Source organism: Protopterus annectens, chromosome 7.part0, assembly GCF_019279795.1.
Source record: "Protopterus annectens isolate FY-2018-M chromosome 7.part0, PAN1.0, whole genome shotgun sequence".
Taxonomy (NCBI): Eukaryota; Metazoa; Chordata; order Ceratodontiformes; family Protopteridae; genus Protopterus; species Protopterus annectens.
In genome coordinates, this window is record NC_056739.1 from 1,981,194,151 (window position 1) to 1,981,218,504 (window position 24,354).

Sequence of the window (24,354 nt, forward strand, 5' to 3'; positions counted from 1 at the left end):
CTCGCCAGCTGAGGTGGGAGAGGTAGGTCTGCTGGTACACGCCTTCCCTGTTGTCCTATGTTTAGCAGTATTTTATGGTATTTTGGGTTAGTAACAAACAACACCATTCAAAATTAGTTGTAACAGCATGCATCAGCATTCCCATTAACCAAACACACATGAATTCTGAACATTGAGCAGCAAGCATAACACATGCATATTTAGAGCAACAGTGGACATTCCAACAGCATGCAGGGTTGATTGGTGGCAACAGGCCATCAGGTTTGGATATGTGAACAGGGCACATGCATCAATGTACATGCAGATATGTATAAACCAACAGGACAAATGTCCATGGGAATTAATTGTGAATACACATACCCAGTTTGGTGTGGAATGGCATAATTTGTGAAAATAGGGTAGGGTGGAGAAATATTACATTAACAACTTAAACTACCTATACATATACTGTACATTCCTAGTAGATGCAGATATATATCCCCTACATGTATTAGTACAGTTTCCTGTATGTAACCTTAGGAATGTTGGTGATGGGGATGTTACTGCTACATTAATATACATTCCATTTTTATTAATTTATGTTCATAGCTGGCTGTGTTCAGGTAAAGCATCCTGCTACATTTGATTTATATAGGTCTAGACAACTGTGGATGTTCAGCATTTCATACAACCATACTATCTCCATAATGCAAGGGTACAGCAACATATCCAAATTGTGGGATGGACACAGTCCAGGTTCTGTACTTTATTAAAGACATTTCACTCTTTGGTTGTGGCTGTCTCATTCATTTCATTATGTAGTGACTGCAGTATACCTTTATTCCAGACTTATTACAGCTTTCTTGGTAGCTTCAAACTCTCTTTCTTACACTCTCTCACTTATTTTATATTTACATTTCAGGATAGTACTTAATTCTAGGCTTTATTAACATCTATTACTGGGTTACAACAATCCTTTCCAGTTGACTCATTTATTTCATATGGCAGAATTTACAAGGATGTATTCGATAGTTGTCTATCCTTTGTTGATTGATTACAACACTCATTTTCAGGTTGAAGCAGTTATCTGATATTACAATACAGGTGGAAACTCTATTTGAGACTTGTGTAATCTTTATTACTGGATTGCAATACTCTTTTCCAGGCTGCATCACTTATCTAATCATACAATATTAGCAGAATCTTTCTTCTAGGCTTATTTGACCTTTATTACTGGGTTACAACACTGAACTCTTTTACAAGCTGTCCCACTAATATTCTATAACAATACCAGCAGAATAATTACTAACCTGCCTGGTGGTGCAACCTCACCAGCCTATCAGCATAGGCTTGCCAATTCACGGAACAAACACCTGCAGTTGTAATATAAATGAAGGCATATTGTAACATGCCTATCCATACTATAGGCTAGGATAGCATTTCTTACATACTTAATTACATGGATACTTACTCAGTAGTGGGGCATTGGGCATTTGGCAGGCCACCTGGATCCATCGGTTCAGTTGGTCCTCCTTTCATCGCTTCAGGTCCGCATGATGGTGATGGAACTGTTCACCAGTCCTCGGAATGCCTGTGGCACTGGTGAGATCATGTGCCAACCAGTTCCATGCCTCTGCCTTATACCCTCCCCATTGAACCTGGCCCTGCATGAGTTGCGCTTCATGATTATGGACTAGGAGCCAAACCATTTATTTTGACTCATCAGCACCCCACCTTTGTGCTCTAAAGCAATTTCCCTCTCCTGCACCTGCCATCCTGACTGCAAATGGGTACCACAATCAGTTATGGTGTGTATTCCTGCCTATGGGGCTGATATATGCCGGTTTTCCCGCACTTATCTGTGATTGGCCATTTTGGATATTTCTCTGCTTACAGCAAACCTGCTTTGTCATGGATATATTTTCATTCATTCCTATATGTATGGTAATACTGTATTTCTCAGTACAATTGTCATGGCTTAGTGGTTCAGTACTTTGATTCAATCCTTTTCATTGCTTTTTTATTTTACTACTGTCTAGACAGGCTAGTAGGTGTTTTTGTGTAAAGGCAACTTTGCTACAGCTTGCCCAACATTGCCTGACGGTAAGTTGGTTGGCGCGCTGCGCAGCTCCGTGCAAATGGCTTACGCTGGGTAATGTGTTATTTAGCCATAAGCACTCATATTAAGCTGGGTAAAGCACTGCCCAGCTACGGGCACTCATATTGAGCTTGTTAAAGCACTGCTCAGCTACGGACAGTCATATTAAGCTTGTTAAAGTGCTGCTCAGCTATGGGCACTCATATTAAGCTTGTTAAAGTGCTGCTCAGCTACGGGCACTCATATTTAGCTTGTTAAAGTGCTGCTCAGCTACGGGCACTCATATTAAGCTTGTTAAAGCGCTGCTAAGCTACGAGCAATTATGCTCCTTTTTATATATACATAATATAGGTTTTGTTCAGAAATACATGGGCCATTTCATTACATTTTACTTAAATTAAATTTATATATATCGGAGAATTGTTTCATACTTATTTAAAGAAAAATGGAGGGGGATGTTGTGGGGCTCGAACCGTGACTACCTATTCTTTGGCCGGCATCTCTACCGCTATGCTATTGCTACTTTGCTTAATTTGCATATGTAGATCTTATATGCTTTTCAATGTCATATCTGCTAACTGTGGTTCAGCGAAGGGCATACCCGAGCAAACGAGCGCAAATGCAGGCAAACATTTTGGAAATTATAAAAAAAATAAAGGAAACTGCTATTTTTACATTTTACATATTTTCAGTAGGGTTTAGTCTGTGGGGATGTGTGGTGTTGTGTTCCTTGACATTTCAGCAGACTAGCGCGTGGGTGTTTACTTTCAGGACTCTGACTCTTCTGGGGGTGTCCCTTTGCTGTACTCGGCAATCGGACACGCCCCCTACTTTCCTACACGGACCTTGTTAGACTTGGGTATGATTCAGCATGTCGTCATGAATATGCATGGCATGCTAACGTCATACCATTCAACTGCAGCCTCCGAGTAAGACATACTAAGTCTTACACGGAGGTTTTGTAAATCCCGCCCATTCTAGCAATAGTCAAGACAGTGCAAGTTGCTTAAAAACAGAAAATGAAAGTGTTATGCACTTTGTCTGTGTAAGCATATATCTGATTTTATTCATCTGCTTACCTATTTGCTTCTTATTTGTGCTTTCCTAGATGCTATTGCAAAACAGCAAAATTAAAACTTTGAGAATCAGAAATTATAGACAAAACTGGATATTTATTTCAGTGGAAACTAGTGTCAAATGCTGATTCAAAACATGATACACTTTGTTAAAAAAGTGCTGGCTGGGTTTCCTAGAGAATATTACTACCAGTGCTCTGTGGGCAGTGCTGCAATGTCCAATATAGCAGTGGAGATATAATGTGATTCACTGACATGATAAAACCACATGCAGCAACATCTCTTTAGTGGCTCATCATCATGACTCTGAATTGAATACTGCCCAGTGACAGGTAACCATGCTATTGTTCTCCAAACCCTCTCATGCAATGCATTTACACACTTACCTACACAAACACACACACACACACACACACACACACACACACACACACACACGTGTATATGGATGCATGCACATACATACATGCATGTACACAAATATATACACATGATTTCTCAGTGCTTATTTCACACAATGCTAATGGTTATGATCCCGAAATACAAATCAATATCTATATGCTGTCGAGAGGCAATCTACACGGTTTTGTATCTCTCCCTAATTACCTTGATACAGCTATTCTTTGAATTGCATTACAGAATTCAGAGAAGTACACTGGCAAATTTAATATGAGCTGTGCCCCTGGGCTGCCACATTTGCATGCCACCTTGGCTGGTAATACAGGTGCAGTGCCACAGACAGGAGCAATCTTAAATGTATAGTGTTACAGGAGTCTCTGAGTCAATCTGCCATAATGCACTGAGAAGTCCTCCTACAAACAGAATTATACAGTGTGTTATGCATTTTTGAATCCCATATAGTAATAGTCAGCATGTCTCCACATGTACTAAAATAATCTCACTATTTCAAATAATTCCAGTGCACTGCCTTCTGTGCTGTGAGATATGGGAAATAGTCGCAAAAGTAAACTAACATATTTAGCAAGTTAGTTTATTTTATTATGCATTTTGCAGTTGGCATGCCCTCTAGCACTGTCATATCCCTACTCCTTAAATATGCCTAATTCAAGGTTGTGCAGTCTCCCATAAAAAAGAGATATTTAGTTGTGTAGAAAAGTGTAGCATTTCCTTTACTCTGAGGCTGTGCTAACTTGGAGTGAGAATATATTAATAACATAGACATGGGGAGAAAGGCAACTTGCTTCCTTGCAAAGATATATATTGCACATTACAGAAGTAGTTTACAATGGATCTAAGTAACCAACAATTCTGTACTGAGCTTATTTCTAATAGAAGCTCCTTCTCTGACTCCAAGAACATTGATAATATTCTTGCAGTCTATTTCTTTCCCATCTTCACAGCATCCACCCTCCTCTCTGCTAGACATATGCTGAGAAGAATTAAGTCCATCAGCCTTCAACCTGAGTCACTTCACTGTTTATATCCACAAGATATGGACAGCTGATGTTGTCATGCCCTCATGTAAAGGTGACCCTTCTACAGACCCTGGGGAATTATAGGCCTAGTCTTGCTAAAACAGGGTTACCAGATGTCCGGTTAAAGGAGGACATGTCCTCCTTTTTCGCGTTGTGTCCTCCATCTGAAAGGCATTGCCTAAAAAGGCACAAATGTCCGGCTTTCAGGACATTCAGGTACATCACATAAGAGGCAGCTCATCTCATAGGACTGCGGCTGACAGGACTGCGAAGTCGGCAGTCTCTCACATAATCTGTATACATGACATGGCTGCTGATTAGTCCCATTACTGTTGCATTCTCTTCCCGTGTTTTAGTTGCAAGGGAGAAAGAGAGAGAGTGGAGAAACAGGGGTCAACTATCGGATTGGTGCTCATTCAAGGTAAGTACTTTTTTTTTCCTGGCATGGCCAACCAGATGCTTTCTTTATTTTTTCCTGGCAGGGTCAACCAGATACTAATATTATGTATGAAACTTTTAAGGGTCGTTGATGACTTTTTTTTTATTTATATGTATTATAACCTGGGATGGTTTAACCAGATACTAGGGAGGGCAATGTGTTTTGGGGGCTGTTGATTTTCTTTTTTTAATACACTGGCTGACAGAGTCAACAGAACCAGATGATTCCTGTGGTCTGTGTTTTTTGGGCTATTGATTGTCAGGGCCAACCAGATACTTTCTTTATTTTTTTCTGGCAGGGTCAACCAGATACTAATACTATGCACGAAACTTTTAAGGGCCACTGATGACTTTTTCTTTTATATGTATTATAATCTGGCAGGGTTTAACCAGATACTGGGGAGGCGATGTGTTTTGGGGACTGCTGATTTTCTTTTTTTTAATACACTGGCAGGGTCAACGAAACCAGATGATTCATGTGGTCTGTGTGTTTTTTGCGGCTGTTGATAATGACTTTCTTTCATACGGGCCAGATGCAGTTAGGAAATAAGATACTGTTCACAAGCAAAGTAAATTAAGTAGCAGAAGCAAAGCAAGAAGGCAAATAAAAAAAAATCTGCATCAAGGATTAGTAGGGTACTAGTAATGTTTCTCTGAATTATGTATGTATGTAAGTGAAGGTTCTTTTCTGCTATTCTACTATAAGATACTTGCAGTCAAGCATCTAAATTAATACCGATTTTAAATGTGTTTTACTTATTAGCAAACTACCAGCTTAATATTAATATACACTGAAATGTTATTGTACAGCAGTCCAGGTGCCCCCTGTGTTGGTAAACAGCATGGGAGACTACCACAGAATACAAACAGTTATACTGGCAGTTGTGTCTTAACACAACTTTGTTTCATGGTATTAATGAGAAAGTTATTATTACACCTATCCTAAAGTTAAGAGATGCCAAATTATTACAGCATTTGTATGGTATAATTTATTGTTTGTCATACAATGAATATTCATTTATCTAGTATATTATTTTTAACATCAATAGTTTTGATGTTCTTAATATGTTTGTTGGATATATAAACTTTGTAAATTTTATAATTCATATTTGATTTGAATGATTCAGGTAGTTTGCCATTTTGTATATTAGTTGTACAGACCTACTTTTTTTTTATTTTCTACCTAATGCATTCATTCCTGTCATGTTTTAACAGTGGTTAGATAATTGTTTTCAACAACAGGTTTTATTTTGTTTTATTAAATGTAATTTTGTCATTACATTATTTTTTTAAATAAATTTTAAACATTATTGAATGAACTAATTGTAATATGTGACATAGTGTGTAAAAGCACTTATAAGAGGAGTCTATTTCAGTTCTGATGAAGTCCCTTATATGTTTGCATGGGACAAAAGCATATATAGAAAGTTTTGAACATTAAACTGTTTTTTTTTTATTTAAGCAATACAACTGTTTTCTTCCTGTTACCACTTTGTTGGTTATTTGCTCCTTTAACAACAACTTCGTGTTGTGGTGTCCTTGAAACAGCTTGTGTTTTACTGTTTTTTTAATGGTGTTACAGACAGCAGTGTGCAGAATGTAACTATCTTTGATTAGCTCTAATACAAGTTGTTCCATTATCAGTATGTTAAGGAATGTTATTTTCAGAATTAGATCTCCCTATCACAGAATGTCAATTTTTTGAATGAAGTGTCCACATTAAGGTATATGTCACTCTCTGTTGTATAACGTAATGTAAAAAAAATTGAGAATTGTGAATGAAACAAAACAGCTAGAACTGCTTTACTCTGTGGAGGAATGCAGTTTCACCAAAAATTGTAAAATATAGAAAAAAAATTATTTTGGCGAGTGGCATACTCCCCTCCACTCCTCACAGCCTCTTACACAAGTATAAAAATTCCACCATTGAAGAACCACAGACAAATGGCAAATGCCACTTTCAACAAAACACAACTGCTACAGCATAGAATCACAAAATCAGTGCAGGCCACACCAACGCATCCCAAACTACTTTTAAAATTAAAAAAAAAAATGTCCTTTGCAGAATTCCAGAAATGAGAGTGGAAATTAGTCTCACTTGAGTAAATAGAAGCATGTTGTTTGACTACAGTTTCAATAGTGTTTTTGCTGTGGAATTAAATGACACTGCCCACAATTTTTCTCAGTATATCTAAACTATTAAATTCAAATTTGGCTTATAAAATACACCAATAGAAATTTTAGAATAAGATCACATACACAAACCCCCTATAATTGGTTCAGTCCATATTATTTGTAATGAAGGATCTGATTTCATATGTAGTAGGATGTTAGCAAATCAAAACAAACTTCCTCCTGAGATAAATATATGTGGGCCCTTTTATGTGCGGCTAACTTCCCACCCATGAAAATAATGTATGTGACTTCACATTAGTAATATTAAATGTAAGCATGAAAGCTGTACAATATTTCAAAAGTCCCATAAAATGTTACAATGCTATCAGCTATTACATGAAAATGGAAGGAAGTAGTTCTTAATCTGGCTGATGCATTTCATCTTGGGTTTAATGAAGTTCTGCAATCATTCTGAATTATTTGTAGCAGCACTGAACTGTATTTCGTGAGCAGAACAGGACACTTTCTCCTTTATCCTCCTTTATCATGGTTTTGTCATCCTTTATGACATTTGGTGTCCTCCTTTGGGTTCAAAGGTATCTGGTAACCCTATGCTAGAATCATCTGCAAGGTTATGAGACATATTCTTGCTGAACTAAAAATGTTATACAGGTGACCTTATATCCCCAGACACACACCTTTTCATCTCTATAAAAGATAGATCCTGCCTGCTGAACCTGACTGAGTTCTTAGGGGCATACAATCCACACTGCCTATTTGGACCTTGTCAAGGCCTTAAATCCTATGCTATGGAGTAATCTAAATGTATACAAAAGAGGTTCCTCAGGACTGAATTTTTCTGCGTCTCAAATAAAATAGGGAGTATGATCTCTAAAAATTATTAAGATTTTTTACTCTTTTTGTTACCTGACAGGCTTATTGTTGCAATGCAATTATATATTCAGTCAGAATTTGTTTTGTACCTACAAAAAACAAAGTAGGTGATCTTTAAGGCAATGTTAGCTTCAAATATGTGAGACCAGGGAACTAAACTTTCAATATATTCAAGAAATGCACATGCAAAAAAAATGTGCACATCAAAAAGATACCTGCATGAATTTCTTTCATTATAGAAAGGCTTTTTACTGTGCAAATCATGAAAAACTCTTGGCCACACTGAGATAGTGTACAAGAACAGCTTACAATTCTCAGAGCCTATATATATAAATGCAGAATCAACAGTTTGACCAGATCAAGGGGAAACAGAATGTTTTAAAATTGGTGAAGGTGCATGTAAAGGCAGGAAATGTCACCAGAAAGCAGGACTGCATGAAGAAAATCTAGGTGTAACAAGCAGAGGATGAATTAGTAAACAACTATCACTATTGTGACAATGTCATACTACTGCTTGAAAGTAAAGATGGTCTGATATATCTGCTTAACAAGCTTAAACAATATTGTCCAAATCAGTCTGTAGCATAACATGAGGGGGATAAAAACATGACAACATGTAAAATGAATACATTTATTCTTGTTGGAAAAGAAATCAAAATTATCCTACCTGGCTTGATAATCAATAAATGAATAAGTAGACAAGTAATTCAATGGAAATCTCAGATTGAACAACCATGAATGATTTACATATGAGCTTCAAGTGCAGAGCTATATTTTTATGTATGAAAAGTAAGCTCGCTGAAGTTGTGTTATTTTTAATAAAGACATACATATATCGTTTAATGGTGACGAAATAAAATAGGAAGTAAATTAATGCCTTTGAGTTACGATGCTGATGAACATTACTGTGTGTACAGAGGACTGCCTGAAAAATAAATCATTTGCCATTGGAGGAGCTAAAAACGAAATACTCCCTGGGAGTTCAAATGATTTCCAAACTTCGGACATAGCATGCGAAGACAAAAATCATTAGAAAAAGATGACATGCATGGCAAGGTTATAAGGTCACTGCAAAACAGAAAGGCTGGCAATGTGATGATGCAATACAATAATTATAGTGATGGATAACCTTCAATCAGATACTAGTGAACAGAATGAAGACAGGCAGTTTTCAGGACAACTACCCATAATGGTGCTATGAACTGGCACAGTCCCACAGCACTTAACAACAGTAACAACAATAGTATGTTTCAATAGTGCATCACTCAAACACAACTGAGCTTCTAACACTTGCGGATAAGTATTACATATAATGCAAGGTCTTGTTCTAATATTAATAAATAATAATGTTGTGATATTGTCTTTCTTAAGGAACAAAATATACAGGTATAGAAAACCCAAGTGTCATATTGCTCTGTTATAATCACTTTTTTAAGATATTAATTCAAATATAAAACATAATATAGATAGTGCAGCTAAACAGTTATCAGTGGAAGAATGGAACATAAATCAGTATAAAGTAACTATAAATGGTATCAGTTGTGAAAGTGCTTACGGATAAGTATACACACAAGAATATTAGTAAGAATGTGACGGCAAATATTTGGTTGGCAAATTAATTTTGCTTTCAAAACAACATAACAATCCTTCCTTAATAAAAGCTAGAAATGGTATCTGTTGGTGAAAATATAAGTGTTATGATTATATATAAATCATCAAAAGGAAACAAAATAGTAAACAATCTTGTAAGCTAAACAAGCCTGACTCCATGGTGCAAATGAGTGTTGCCCTTAGTGACCCAGGTGAGCAATGTTCTATTTATGTCCTGGGCACTAGAGGTTGAGGAGTGAAGGAGTGTGCCATCTCCTAAGGAGTATGGAGGGTAGTGGGCAGATATAGAGCACACATGGACATGTGAGTACTGTGGTGGTGACTGTAGGTACTACTTTCTGTACTAGAGTGGAGGAAATGGGGCTGATTGTTAGCAATGACATCCTTTGCAGAAGTGATGGATGACTAGTGCAGACACCCCATTGCATGTCCTCCTCTAGCAAACACAAGCTGGGTATCATTCACTGGGACGGTACAGCCAACCAAAAAAGAAAAAAAAAATGAACTACCTCTAATGGCTTTCTCAATGACAGCCCCTCTCAGCCCACCCCTAGCCTAGTGATGGAGAAAAACAGGATGATTGGCAGGGAGGTAGATGAAAGTTAACAGATAATAGAGTCAAAGAGTGATAAAAAAATCTCATATTCTAAAATATAAACTGACAAGATTTCCAAGTCTTCCATTATACGAGCTTCATGTATTAATTGCTAGGCAGCATATTAACCACAGGAAGCACTTATAATGCAAATAGACTGATGGTTAGACTGGATATCTTGACCGTTCTTGTAACCCACTACATTTAACTGTCATTCCCATCCTGACATTGATGGGATGGAGATGACAGATTTGATCTAATAAATTTGGTGGGATGACGTTGCTGGACAGGTACTGTTTTTCTCTGGAGTGTTATATGGAACATTAGTACTACAGGGTGGTGAGAGTCCTGGCAGGACTGAGAAACTTAACATTTTTCTTCATGAAGCACCTTAATCTAGTCTATAGGATGACTAACAAACAAAACATTATATTTTTTTATTTTTTGCATGCAGCTAAAATGTGAGATGTCAAAGCCTTTGATATGCTCACCTACATTGCTTGAGTACATCTTCTAACAATTCTTGTTACTGTTGTCCTAGATGTTGCATACACTGAGTCTGAGCTATATAAGTGTTGTAAAGAAACTTTCTTTCTCAGCTGTTTTTGTTAATTGGCAAATCATGTTCATCTTTAAATCTAATATTTTATTAAGATTATTTGAATCTGTGCCACAGCTATGTGTGGATATAGCAAAATGCCAGAAAGACACTTACTAGCTCTATCAGTGGAAGTACTGGAAGTGTGTACTTTTATTTTTGCTAAGTTTGGCTTTTTTATTAAACTTGTCTGACCTCCCCTTTTTCTTTCAAATGAAAGAATCCCACCAAGTATCAATGGTTAAGTCAAAGCAGAAAGTGCCTTTATCATGCTTATACATGCTTACGCAAGACATACTAACCTATGTGCTGGCATTTGAGTGTCTGGGTAAACTAATGTATTGCCAGAAAGCTTCAAAACTCTGAGATATGGAAGGAATCCTGCCCACAGCATCTCTAAATACCTTCTCTATGTAGACAGAACTTGTGTTATAGGCCATTTTGAAAATGCACTCACGTTAGTTATCATTTCATTAATGAACATGTACTGAGCAGGTGATAGGGAAGATTCAAAAGAAGAGTCTTACTTGTCTGATTGATAAACCAAGGGAAATTCTCATGTGAAGAGTAAAAATATTTATCTTTCTTTGAAGAAAGAGAATGGTTCCTCCTTAATGTACTGATTTTAAACAGGTGTTCATTGGTATTAATGAAGGTTTGCAATGAGTTAGCCTAAACGTGAATGTGCACTGGTTACCAATGGGAACCAACATCAGTACTGTGTGGTGTTTCACTGCAGCAGATATAATCCCCTTAACTTGTATTTTATAATCAATAAAGGATATACTCCATACTGAGAACCATTACTTTTTGCCACACAGAATAAACCTTTACATGGGATACAATAGTAGGCTTTTCTACAATGGAAACTAATGAGAACAAATACTAAACCTGATTTTAGCCGAAAGACCAAACATCTGGATTATGTACCTCTTCTATCTATGGAATAGTTTTAGATGGATACTCTGGCAGTATTGGCACTGGTACAGAACAGGCTTGGATACCGATGAAGGTATCTGTTTTATAATATATATATATATATATATATATATATATATATATATATATATATATATATATCAAAGACACCAACTGTGGTGCAGATTCTACTGTCATTTTAATAACCAGCTTTGTACCTCTATCTTTGAGAGTCAGTAAAATGTGATTCAGCCATAGTGAAGCTTGTTAAAGGGTGCATGGATTCAGAGTCCAAAGGCAAAATATTTTTCTTCTTCATCTTCTTAAGGGCCCATCTCTGTAGCAGATTATTCTTTCCTATCTTATCGGGTGCTAGTTGTATGGTGAAATATTTATTTTTCGATTCTTTTTGAGAACCTTGAGGTATTTAACTGTAATAAATGAATTCAACATAATCAGTCTTCTTTTTTTCCTGATTACTTACATTTACTAGAGTGTTCACATTCCTTCACATTATGGTTAGGCCATAAGAAAATAGATATTGTGGAAATCTTTGGGTACTATATGCAAACTACATGTATTGATGAGAACTTCAGTCCCATAAAGGAAAAAGTCAAGAGAAACTGCTGCAGTGAAAATAACTGAAAACTAAAAATACAGTGAAAAGTGTTCAGGCATAGGTCAATTGGTGCCCTAGGTGAAAAGGCTCTATGGCACATGCCCCCAACCACTGTTGCACCCCCCCACACTCATACACACACACAAGCAAACCACCCTGTGTCTCATCAACCCAGCCTTACCTATACATACAAATTATATTTTATTTCTTTTTCTCACAAATTGTCTTACTGTGTTTCCCTACATTTATTTATTCATTCAACACACTTTATCTAGGCAAGACTGCTCTCTGATAACTGTGTAGTAAAAATTGCATTAAAATGGAGACTAAGAGCTGCAAGAATCCAGCAGGCGTTTTCTGGATGCTTTTCTATGGTACCTTTTACAGCTTTTTTTTAAACAAGCTTCACATCCAATGATGGCCTAAACAAAACTCATGATTAAGGGAAGAAGTTCAATCTTTGCTTTTCGACTTTGCTTTCCCCTAAGTCATTGAAACACGCCATAACTGACCAAGATTGCACTGAAATAAATGGGGTGGAAATAACTACATTAAGCTAGGGGGGTCTGGGGGCTTTCCACTGAAGTCATGTGATTGTAGTCACTCTAAGGGGCATACTACAGTTTTTTAAAACAACATTTTCATGCAATAATATAACTAAGGGAAGAAAATTAGTCTTGCTCTTCAAATTTTGTTTTTTCTTTGAATCCTTTCAATATTCCATAAATTACTAAGACTACACTGTAATAACTGTGGTGGAAATAACTGTATGAAGCCAAGGGGGTTCTACATGCTCTGAGGTGCATTTTACAGTTTTTTTTAAACAACCTTTCATTCAATGATGGCCTGATCAAAAATTGTGATTAAGGGAAGAAATTCAATTTTGCTCTTCAACTCTGGTTTTCCTTGAATCATTACAAAGCATTCTTACTGACCATGACTGGGTAATAATAATTAAACTAAGCTGGGGGGGGGGGTCTAGGGATCACTAGACATCAGTAACCATAGGGTTATAGATGCTTTTAGCTTCTTATCAATTTTTTGATTAAATGATGAGCTCAACAAAATCATACACAAGGAAAAAATTAAATCATATTTGTTTTTTCATTTTAAGGAAGAAAGGAGTTGTAAGTGAGGTTTAATGCTCAAAGTCAAACGAATAGCAATGCATAATAAACACAGAAGACTGAACAGAAGACAAATGTTTGTGATGATAAATCACACCTAGAAACAGTACCCATCTTCCTAAACCACCTTAAAAAGGAAGTCAATTTCTGTGTATCCTGTCTGGTGTCAAATTTGGATAATGTCACACTTTTACAAAACTTTAGAAACAAAAAGAACATAGTTGAAGAGAGACAAACAAACATAATGCTACTTTACCCTTCTTCAAAAGATAGCCACCAGTATATGCATCTGATGTTTGAATATGGAGGGAAAAATGAAAGCATACTGTTCCTGTACAAACTTAGGTTTTCTGCGTGCCCCTCCAAAGTGTGTGAAAAAAGTTAAAGAAATAATGGCATCATCCCCAGCTCCCCACATAAGGTATAGTGATGTGCCTCTGAGCAGGGCTGATTTTAGAGTGGTGGGATACAGGGCAGATGCCACAACTAAACCTGTGTTAAACTCTGCTTATACAGCCTAGTGTGTGGGAGTCACCTGCCCACTAGAAGCAATGGAGATGTGGGTATTCCATGATTCATTTTATCGCTTTGTGAAATCACTGTAAACTGGGTAGGTGACAAGAGGATCAGTTACTTTGATCCAGACAATGCCAAAAAGCAGTTATAGCCACATCTATATACAGTTTAGATGTTGGATTGTAATAAAAACAGGATAACCATCTTGCAATTAGAATGCATTTTACTTCTGTTTCAGTTGCCACATATTAAAGTATTCAGTGTTGCTTCACACAAATCACACTAGTCCAGCAAAACCAGAATAATAAGCAATAGCAGGCAGCTAGTCATTTTCCTGCACACAGTCCTAGCAATTTTCTCTACTCCATCTGTGCATATCAAGTGTCAAATTAAGTAGTTTATCTTACTTCTCACAAATGTACTCTAATCCTGCAAAACTGTTAGAAGTGATTGCTTAAAATTGAGCAAACAACAAAGAGCATCTAGCTAACCCAACACCATACCTCTCAACTTTTTACCTTCAGAATCAGGTACAAATCCAAAATTAGTCAGGACACTTTTTAAATATATTACTACTAGTAAAATGAGGAGTTGACAATACAAAAATAATATGCATTTTCTGAAGCAAAAGAAGTCTATAACTCTAATTATTGTCATTGTTCATGAAGTGTAATCCTCACCTTTTCTCCTAAATTTACCAGGGATTTGGAGAGATAGATACGTTTTTTGCACCAAAATTAGGGCATTTGAGAGGTATATCCAACCCCCATCCAGCAGTTATAATCATGAGGTCTGATGCCATGTTCATGTAATAAGTTCCCCTTTGTTAGTAGTCTGCACATTACAGTATTCCAAGTTGTTACAAGCAAATCACATAATCATAAATATCATCCAAAATATGTGGTTGCCCACTGCCATCATCATGAAATAAAACCCACTTATCTCATTGCTTCAGTCTCAAAGTATCTCTCACCAGAATTCAGCTAAATAGCCTTCTTGTCCATCCTAACTCCTTCAACAGCCCAGCATTATATTAAAGAAAAATCTTATCATAGTGATGCTAGCCTTCACTTTAGTCATATTGATGGCTTTGCACCTATCATTTGAACGTTGCAAGGTAATGCAACACTGGTGTGACTTTGACTTGAATGGGCAAGTCAAGTGAAGCACCCCCCCCCCAAGGCACCCATCACACTGTGATGTAAATGCATTTTGTAGAACTACGATAAAATAAATAAGGAAGTCAGGAAGAATGATCTTAGTACAGCACCATAGGCGGATTTCTAATTGGCCTATGAATAACACTGTCCCTGGGCATAACGACAGATTACAGACACACTCAATTCAACATGAATAGAACAGAATATGGAATGGCACAAGATGTGTAAGATACTCTTGTTGCAACTATCTCAGAACCTTTGCAAAGACAAAAAAATAAGTACTGGTTCCTTGCAGAAAATATAACTCTACTTAGAGAAGCTCTGGCTAGCAAAAAGGGAGACATAAGGTGTTTAAACCCAAATATTATGGCTTATTGTTACAATCAGCCTCCAAAAGGAAAAATGCTTTTTAAGAGTATTAACAACATTACTTTAAGCAGTGTATGATGTGTGTATGTGTGTGGTTGTGTTTGTAAATGTGTCGTGTCTAAGTATAATGAACAATTTTTGTACTTGAAGGCACATCTGTCTTTCAAAGAAAAGAAATCCTTAATGAAAAAATGAGGTTTGTAGTGAATTAATCATATTTCTTATGTATGACTGACTTACCTGGGAAGGAATCTTGGACTGTGTAGAGAAAAACTTCTCTAACACAGCATTTGGTGTGGCTTGCAGTCGTGCTCTATTCTTAATACTGAGGGACTTTGCAAATGGCAATGCTACCAACCTAAAAAATGCAACAGTAAAATCAAGATAAATAATTTGTAACTGACTTGTCTTATAAATATTAAAATTTCAGATTTCAGCAAAAAATACTGAACTGTTTTATGAAAATATAGGATATCAGTATTTTATTTCAGTTGTTTTTATCTGGTTTATTTATGACTGTCATTCACATTTTTGCCTACAAACAAAAACATATTTCATGCCAGTTTAACCAGAATGAAGATACCAAAGTCTCTCCTACTCAAGTATCTCTGATTATTTGTTGATACATTGGTATTAATCACATTGTAGTGTTTGTCATTCCTGCGTGATGTATAATACAAAGGCCTAGCTTGAATGAATGTTCTTTAAAGAGCCACATTTGCTAAAATTTATCACTTTTTTTGACATCATAGCAAGGTAGTCCAGAAGCTGTGTTGTAAAGAGACAGCGTCTCTTCTCAGGGGGAAAATGATTCAGTTGCACTTCAGGTCCACCTCACTGAATATAAGATATCATCCCAAATAGCAAAAAAACATCAAAACAAGTGTTGCTATTTGAAGAATCTGTAAACACTGTGATACATAGCTGCATGTAAATAAAGGCTTTATCTCCAAAGCTCACATTTCCAGCTTGGTCAGCTAAAAATATTCTATAGCAGTACTCCTATACATACATAGGACTGCTTTTATTCACTTTGGCAAATGTGCACCTTTAGTGCAAGCAGGCAAGACATAACATGAAATACAATTAATAGGTTAGGGACACAACTTCAATGAATGGGTTTTTGTAACTGCTAAATAATAATTATTGGTCAGTGGAGTGTCATTTCACTAACAAGATCTGCCACAATGCTCCTTGTCTAATAATATGCAAAAAAAAAAAAAAAAAAAAGCAACAAGGAAAACAGACCAGTTTTAAGCTGGGTCACATTTTTGTAAACATTTGCAATGGCAACTGATGGGAGCTATATATTAAGCAGTTGTGTGAATAATTTGAACAATTCAGGAAGCATTTCATACCATTTTATTTCCCAATTCACCACACAATGCAACCACTCACACCTGGTGTACTGACCATTTACATTACTGTAATGTTTCTATATGAGGAAAATAAACTTCCAGGAAGCTATAATGAAAGCATCTGGAACTTCCATGTTTGGAAGTAGAACAGCAATTTAAAGCTGAGCCCATGTGTTAGTCATGAGTCTGTTTTAATGAAGCACCTTCTCTCATGGTTTGGCTTACAGAATGCAGACACCATACCTCTTTTGTGAGTTTCTAAACTATCAGCAAGACACTATACCAGCAAAATACCAGAAAGAAGGGACATCCTTATATCTTAACCAGTGTCAAAATATCCTGAAAATACTTCACTGTTTCACTGAACCCCACCCCCCCCAGATGGAACTGTCAACTATGCCGAGTTATACACCAATGCTTTATACAAACACCTGTATAGCTGCATTGACTCAGTTGTACCTGATAGAACTAAAACAAGCTCTTCAAGGAAGAGCAAACCTGCCTGGTGGACAACTGCCATTAGCAGGCTTAACAATAATAATAAGAAATTGCTGTCTAAGAGCAAGAAGGAGTGAGCGCTATACTGGAAAAACTCCCTCCTCAGCTTAAACAAGCGAATACGACTTCTTGTGAAGTCCTCAAAGCAAACTACTAATCCAAATTAGCCTCCTCAACTAACGACAACCATAAGGCATTCTTTAGTTACATCAGTAACCTAAAAGGAAAGGCTCAGATTTGTGATGAAATCATACTTAATGATACCAGATATACTGAGCCTGTAGACATAGCTGACTTGTTGGCTGACAGGTTCTGTGAAAGCATCACTCTCCTGTCCTCATCACATGTACCCCATAACATCCCTACCACCTGTCCCCTACCTTGTATCTCTTAAGAGCAGGTTGTAAACACCCTCTCTAAGGCAAAAACACAGCATCTATGGGACCTGATAACATCCCAGGCTGCGTCCTACATGGGCTCCAACAAGAATTAGCAACACAATGGGTACTCTTTTTAGTCATAGTCTAAGCACCGGCTTCATCCCAGCTGAATGGAAAACAGCCACTGTTATTCCCTTTCACAAAATTGGTGCTTCCACTGACCCTGGGAACTATAGACCTATTAGCCTAACTAGCCTTATCTGCAAGGCCATGGAGCAAATTATAATGGGCCTTATCAACAAAGATATAGGTAATCTTCAAACACTTGACCCTACTCAGTTTGGATTTGTCAAAGGGAGATCATGCCTGTTCAACCTATTGGGACTTCTTTGAGACAGTCACCAAGGCCCTGGATGAGGGGAAATCTGTGCATACAGCCTACCTAGACTTAGCCAAGGATTTTGACAATATCCCCCACATAGGATCATTGACAAACTCACCCAGCTAGGTATCAACCCTTATATCATTAGATGGGTTGCTAACTGGCTCAGTGATAGAACCCATATAGTCAAAATAGGTTAATCCACCTCCAACAGCAGACCTGTAACCAGTGGTGATCCACGGGGATCAGTCCTGGGACCTCTACTGTTTAGAATCTATTTCTCTGAAGTGCAAGCTAAAACTGAAGCTCTGTGGCTGACAATGTTTGCTGATGACTGCAAATTGGGACCAGTCATAGAATCTCCAAATGATGTCAACATCCTACAAGAAGGTCTTACACAAACAAATGATTGGTGCCAAAGTCATGGCCTTAAACTCAGTGCTAAAAATGTATTATTATCCCTTTCAGTAAGAACAATGTTCCAGCTAACTGCCACATCAATAGCAACACCCTAAGTATGCACTCAGTGGTGAGAAACCTGGGCACACAGGTTGACAGCAACATTACCTTTGATCACCATGTCTCCACAGTGGTAAGAAGGGCGTTCTGTATTACTCATCTCATTATAAGGGCATTGCCTCCAGAAAATAAGAAGCTATAACCTCCCTGTCCTCTTCCCTCGTCAGGCCAATAATTGAGTACCAACACCTTTCCAAGCACCTGCAGCAACTGGGGAGACCACAAAGGTTCCTCACAAGGCAAATTCAAGGTCTTCAACTTCTGTCCTATGCGGATCATCTGAAATCACTGTCACTTTATTCTGTTTCATGCAGACTACTCAGAGGCAATCTCTACCTTGCATATGAAGCAATCTCTGACCCTGCTTTATTGGAAATGCTGCATATCCACAAGTCAAATGTTACACAGGTTACTCACTCTAAAGACCTTAACCTGGTATGTGACATTAATGGAACCTGCTGGAGAGACAGATTTGTCTCCCAGAGGTTACCACACCTTTGGAACAGACTCCCACTTCATGTCAAACAGACCACCTTGATGGACCTCTTCAAACACGGTCTGGACAATTGGATCTGTAACCATAAATTCACCACAGAGGTTCCACCTGTGTTCCTCTTGGACAGAGGCAATATGTGCTGATCATGGAAATAAGGGTAGAACTTGGATATGCTTGTAAGGGCCCTAGACCCATCAGCCTAGTAACTTCCTATGATCCTAAGGGGTCTATATCACTACATCGAGCCATAAGAAATGCCATTCATTGAATTCCTCTCATTTTTGGGAGCTGCACCCCCACACCCCTGCTAATTATATATACCAACTCTGAGATCACCCTACAGTGGGGAAAGGGCAAATTTCACAATCCTCACTGTACCACGATCTCAGTATGAACAGTTCGATGAATTGCATGTTTGATGAAAGTACACTGAAAATGCCATTCACGGAACAGATTTTACACTAAACTGATAGAGATCCATCCTATGATTCTATAATAGGAAAGGAATGCAGTGAAGGGATGAGATCTTAAGAACTCTCGCCTTACATTTTTTTAAAGGAGGGAACTGGATTGTTTTGTACTGGTAAAATGTTGCATTGAGAATGACCCCTTAGAGGAAGAATCACAGAAAATACAGCTGCCTCTGTACCACTAATCTGAATGTGGATGAATGAGTTCCTGTGCTCTGTGATGGCACAGCATCCCATTAGGGCCTGTTTTCCACAGACTGATGAAATAGGCTCTGGCCTCATGACATGAAGTTACAAGAAACTGGGCACAGAAAATAAATGGCTCCTTGGATGACATGAAGGTTTCCACTGATACTGCCCACAACCATAACCCTTCATCAAAGCACACGTCTCATTTATTTTAAGGGTACCCCCTTTCACAAGATCACACATCAGCCACTACACTGCATGATTCTCTCAGGAAAATAGTCTTAGGCAAAACTTCTAAGTATACCTGACATTAACATAAGACAGCACCAGAAGGCAAAGTACAAAACTCCAACCCCAAAGTACTGAAGTGTCTCACTAACAAGGAAAAACAAAGCTTTTTCCAAGATACTAATGCTCAAATCAGAGAAATTCATATGCCATGTTCCAAAAAACTTATTCTGGAATTCCCAAAGAAAGGAAAAGGAGGAAAAGCAAATGCCTGACATTTGTTAAGAAACAAGTATTCCCTTTTGTTTGAGTAAAGGTAGCCTTGGAAATGATTATCTGAAAAAGGTGTTGTGGGCGGTATAACCACACAAGGGATCTGTCAGGTGTAATTTTTACCATTTTCCACTACTGATGTCAAGATTGCTGTTTGATACACTTATGGAAAAAATGTAATAACCATTTGAAGTGCCTGGACACGATAGACCTAGTCCTGAAACATGGAGACTGAATGGCTGAAAAAACAAATGGACTTACTCATGTTATATCCATGAATGCCATTTCCTGAATATTCCCTCTTCTCCAATTTATGACAGTTTCATAGCTGGTATATAAAAGTTTGACATGGGGGTGATGCAGGAGAGCTTGACACCCAGCAAAAAAAAAAAAAGTTTAAAAGAGAAGAATGATGTTCGAGATTTGTCCCTCTAGATTTTCAGTGCTTATTTTTCAGCTTTTTGGCACACAGCATTACGAGTGATGACATTTCAGTAGGGAGCTAAAAAATGTCTGTCATTTACTAGGATATACTAGGAATACATGGCGAACATACAGGCAACATTCATAAAAACATTCCAGCTGGGGGAAAATAACTATCATCATAAATAAAAATGCAAAACAGTGTTTTTTTGCAAGGGAGGTATGTCGCTTGGGCGCTATATTTCAGACTTTAGTAAGTCTGAAATTGTACAGTATTGAGGATAGGTTTAAACCTCTTTACCCTCACTGTTCCAGAATCTCACTTTATTAAATATCCCTGTTTCACTGAAACACAGGAAAGTAGTTTGATAATTCAGGTTTCATTAGAACATGGATCAGCTAACAGCAAGGAACTCACATATTAACTGATGCATCCCTCAAGCATCTCTGCAGAAAGCAACCACTCACAGAATAATGAATCAACAGGTAAGTGACATCAAAAATGAGACAGAATATTTGGAAGAATAATCCATAAAGACTGACGTGCAATGTCTTACCTAAGAAAACGGCATCCGACAGTAGGGAATATGCACATTAGACAATGCACTGAAAAATACCAAGATAATAGACTTGACATGTGTGATCACAGACCTTGCAACAGGCATATTGTAGCGTTCTGCACACCATGTAAAACACGTAAGTTGATGTTTTTCATTATTTTCTGTTTAGAGAGATGTTTTCTGGTATGCTTGTTTTCTGTGCTTTAAATAATGACTGAGTGGTGATTTGGTGACTCATTCTCCTCTGATATACCAGATCCAAATGTTTACATTCATTACTTATTGATTTAACATAAGTTAGGTTAGCATGAACCACATTCTTAAGTTCATAAGTTCATTGTATCCAGTGTTTAGACTTTAAGGTCATTGAGGGAGACTGACTCCCTAGTGCCAAACCAATATTTATTCTTACCTACACAATTGTCTTAGTGTTCAAATAATTTTACATCAATGATATATGATACAGAAAGATTTGAACTAGCTATTTCATACTTTAGACATGCAAGTGGTCATCTATTTCATCCTGTTGGAATACAAGTGGTGGTAGCAGTCCCAATATTCAGCTGCACTGTAAGTTTGACCAAAAATGTCTTCTTGCTAACTATGATGGTCTGGTTTTGACTATCAATCATAGGTTCATAGTTTAGTACTAAGCTAAGTGCCCTTGTGAGACATTTTAAGGCTAGCCAATTATCCCTTATGAGACTCAAACCCTGCACCTTGTGTTTGTAAAGCAAACATCTCAGCCATTAAGCCACCTTCCCAACCCCTCATCCTCAGACACCAGCTCTCTTGCCTTCCCCTTGAGAGGTGGAGAATATGGAAGTATGCACCATCATACTCTAAGCCACATTGATGAATAGTGCACATGTGATATATGAAAAGCTCGTGCACCTGTTAGAAGCATATTCCCTGAAGGTTTGCACAATATGGTGAAATACAAATCTGTTATTTGACACAGTACATCAAAACAACATTCCTAACATTACCATTAGGATATGCTTATCTGTCAGGTACAGAATCCCTGTATCTCTTGACTGTCTATGCTTATTTTATATATATATATATACATATATATATATATATATATATAGATATATATATATATATATATATATATATATATATATATATATATATGTGTGTGTGTGTGTGTGTGTGTGTGTGTGTGTTTGTGTGTGTTTTTTGCAAGAGCAACCCATTTAGACTTAGTGGATTTCACAGAACTACCTAAATGGCACTATCATACTCCCAAGCCACCAGTTTCCTTTCTTTAAGACTGACACTAAGCTTAAAATTTTTTTTCTTTGCATAGTAAAGGGTAGGTACCATTTTTGTTTCCTGCTTTTCTTTGCCTCTATTCTGTGCACATCCTGGAGAAACATGAGGTCTAGAGAACTGTATACACTACTCCAGTTTGGTTATGACTAGCTGCCTATGCAGAGAGGGATGATTTCTAATTTTCCACTGTGGCTGCCTTTTACTTTGCATTCCAGTACACCATCTGATATTTCTGCTGCTTTGTCTTTCTGATAAATTACCTTTAGATCATCAAATATAAGTAACCCACACAAGTTATTTTATTACTACTACTCCCCCCCCGGTTTTATACTTTTTGTATAAGATACTGTTTCCCACGTGCAATATTTTGCAATATTTTGCATTTTTACACTGAATTTGAGCTGTTTTATTTTTTTGTTCCATTAAATTTGCAAATTCCCTTATTATCTTTTCTATGCCTTCATGTTAAGGGTTCAGTACCTTGAAGAAAAAATAGCTGATGGTTAACGGACTGAATTGCCATCATTGAAATTCATCATGACAATATTTGTCTGCAATGAAGTAAGGACACTTGGCAGCCACCCATGATGGAGCAGCTCCTCTGTGCCACTGATTGATATATGCCAAACACCACAGCCACTATGGGACTAAGTGTGCAGCTAGCATTCAATGGGAGAGGCTCTTAGTGAAAATATATGTTGTGGTACTGTCTAACAGACAAACTGCAGTCCATCACCTGTCTGGCTGCCCTTGTGTATCAGCTTTATAACATAACTTTTTTTTCTTCAAGACCATCTGCAATGTCTCTTGCAAATATATCAAAAAGGACAGGTCTTAGTGGTGACAACTAAGTGTCCTTTCATATCAGCAGACTCCATTTACTATGACCTTCTGTAGAATTTTTTTGTGGACAGTATTTTATCCATGCTACCATATTATCACTTACTCCAAAGCTACATGTCTTAACATGTAACACTTAAAAATACCTTACTCAATCAGTTTTAGTGGCACTGAACTGTTCCGTGTGATGCTACACCCACCACAATTCTGAAAAAATAACACCTCACAGCTATCTTGTCTTGACATGAAACAGAGGTGGACATTGGGATATTGCTACCAAGTGTTTGATTTTCCTGGCTTCTGTTAGCTCTAAGAAGGATGCCATTATGTAGATGATAGTCTCTATTTTCTTGAATGAGGCTAGAATGTTCTCTTTCTTGGCAGGTTATTGTTCAGTCTCCTTTAACATCATGCACAGTAAGAATGGAAGTCCACTGTAGTAAGATGGCGGTTTACTTAAATACATCATATTTACTTAATTAATAGATGGTATTTAAGTCATACAGCTGGCACCTCGGCGTTCATGCAAATCTACTGCCAATCATTAGTGGACCGGATTTCAGCTGTGGCAATCCCTAACCGGGAAAAGCCGAAAGACAACAACAACAACATTTAAGTCATACACAGATTTGAGTAAGACAGTGATTTATTTAAGGACAGACCCAATATTTACCTAAATATTAAGTAGCACTTCTAACTACATGAAAGACAATGGTGATTTTGCTTCCACTTTCTCATCAATATTTATTAGGTTATCTGCACACTTCAGCACCAAAAGAACTTACTGAGTGGTGTACATCAAAGTGTCATACATTTAGTTAGGTAGCCCTGAAGTAGGTGATATTGTGGTAGCATAGATATGATATTGGCCACAATAAAGATAGAGGGCCCTAGTAAATGGAGTCTGC

General features: G+C 37.4%; 1 protein-coding gene across 1 annotated transcript in view; it reads right to left on the minus strand.

Annotated features, from left to right (window-relative positions):
• The window catches only part of CERS3 (ceramide synthase 3), a 734,999-nt gene that overhangs the window by 405,720 nt on the left and 304,925 nt on the right, over nucleotides 1–24,354 (minus strand). Inside the window, exon 4 of the mRNA XM_044078405.1 lies at nucleotides 15,790–15,907. Within this exon, the coding sequence (XP_043934340.1) occupies nucleotides 15,790–15,907 (118 nt within the window). The remainder of the gene's footprint in view (nucleotides 1–15,789; nucleotides 15,908–24,354) is intronic.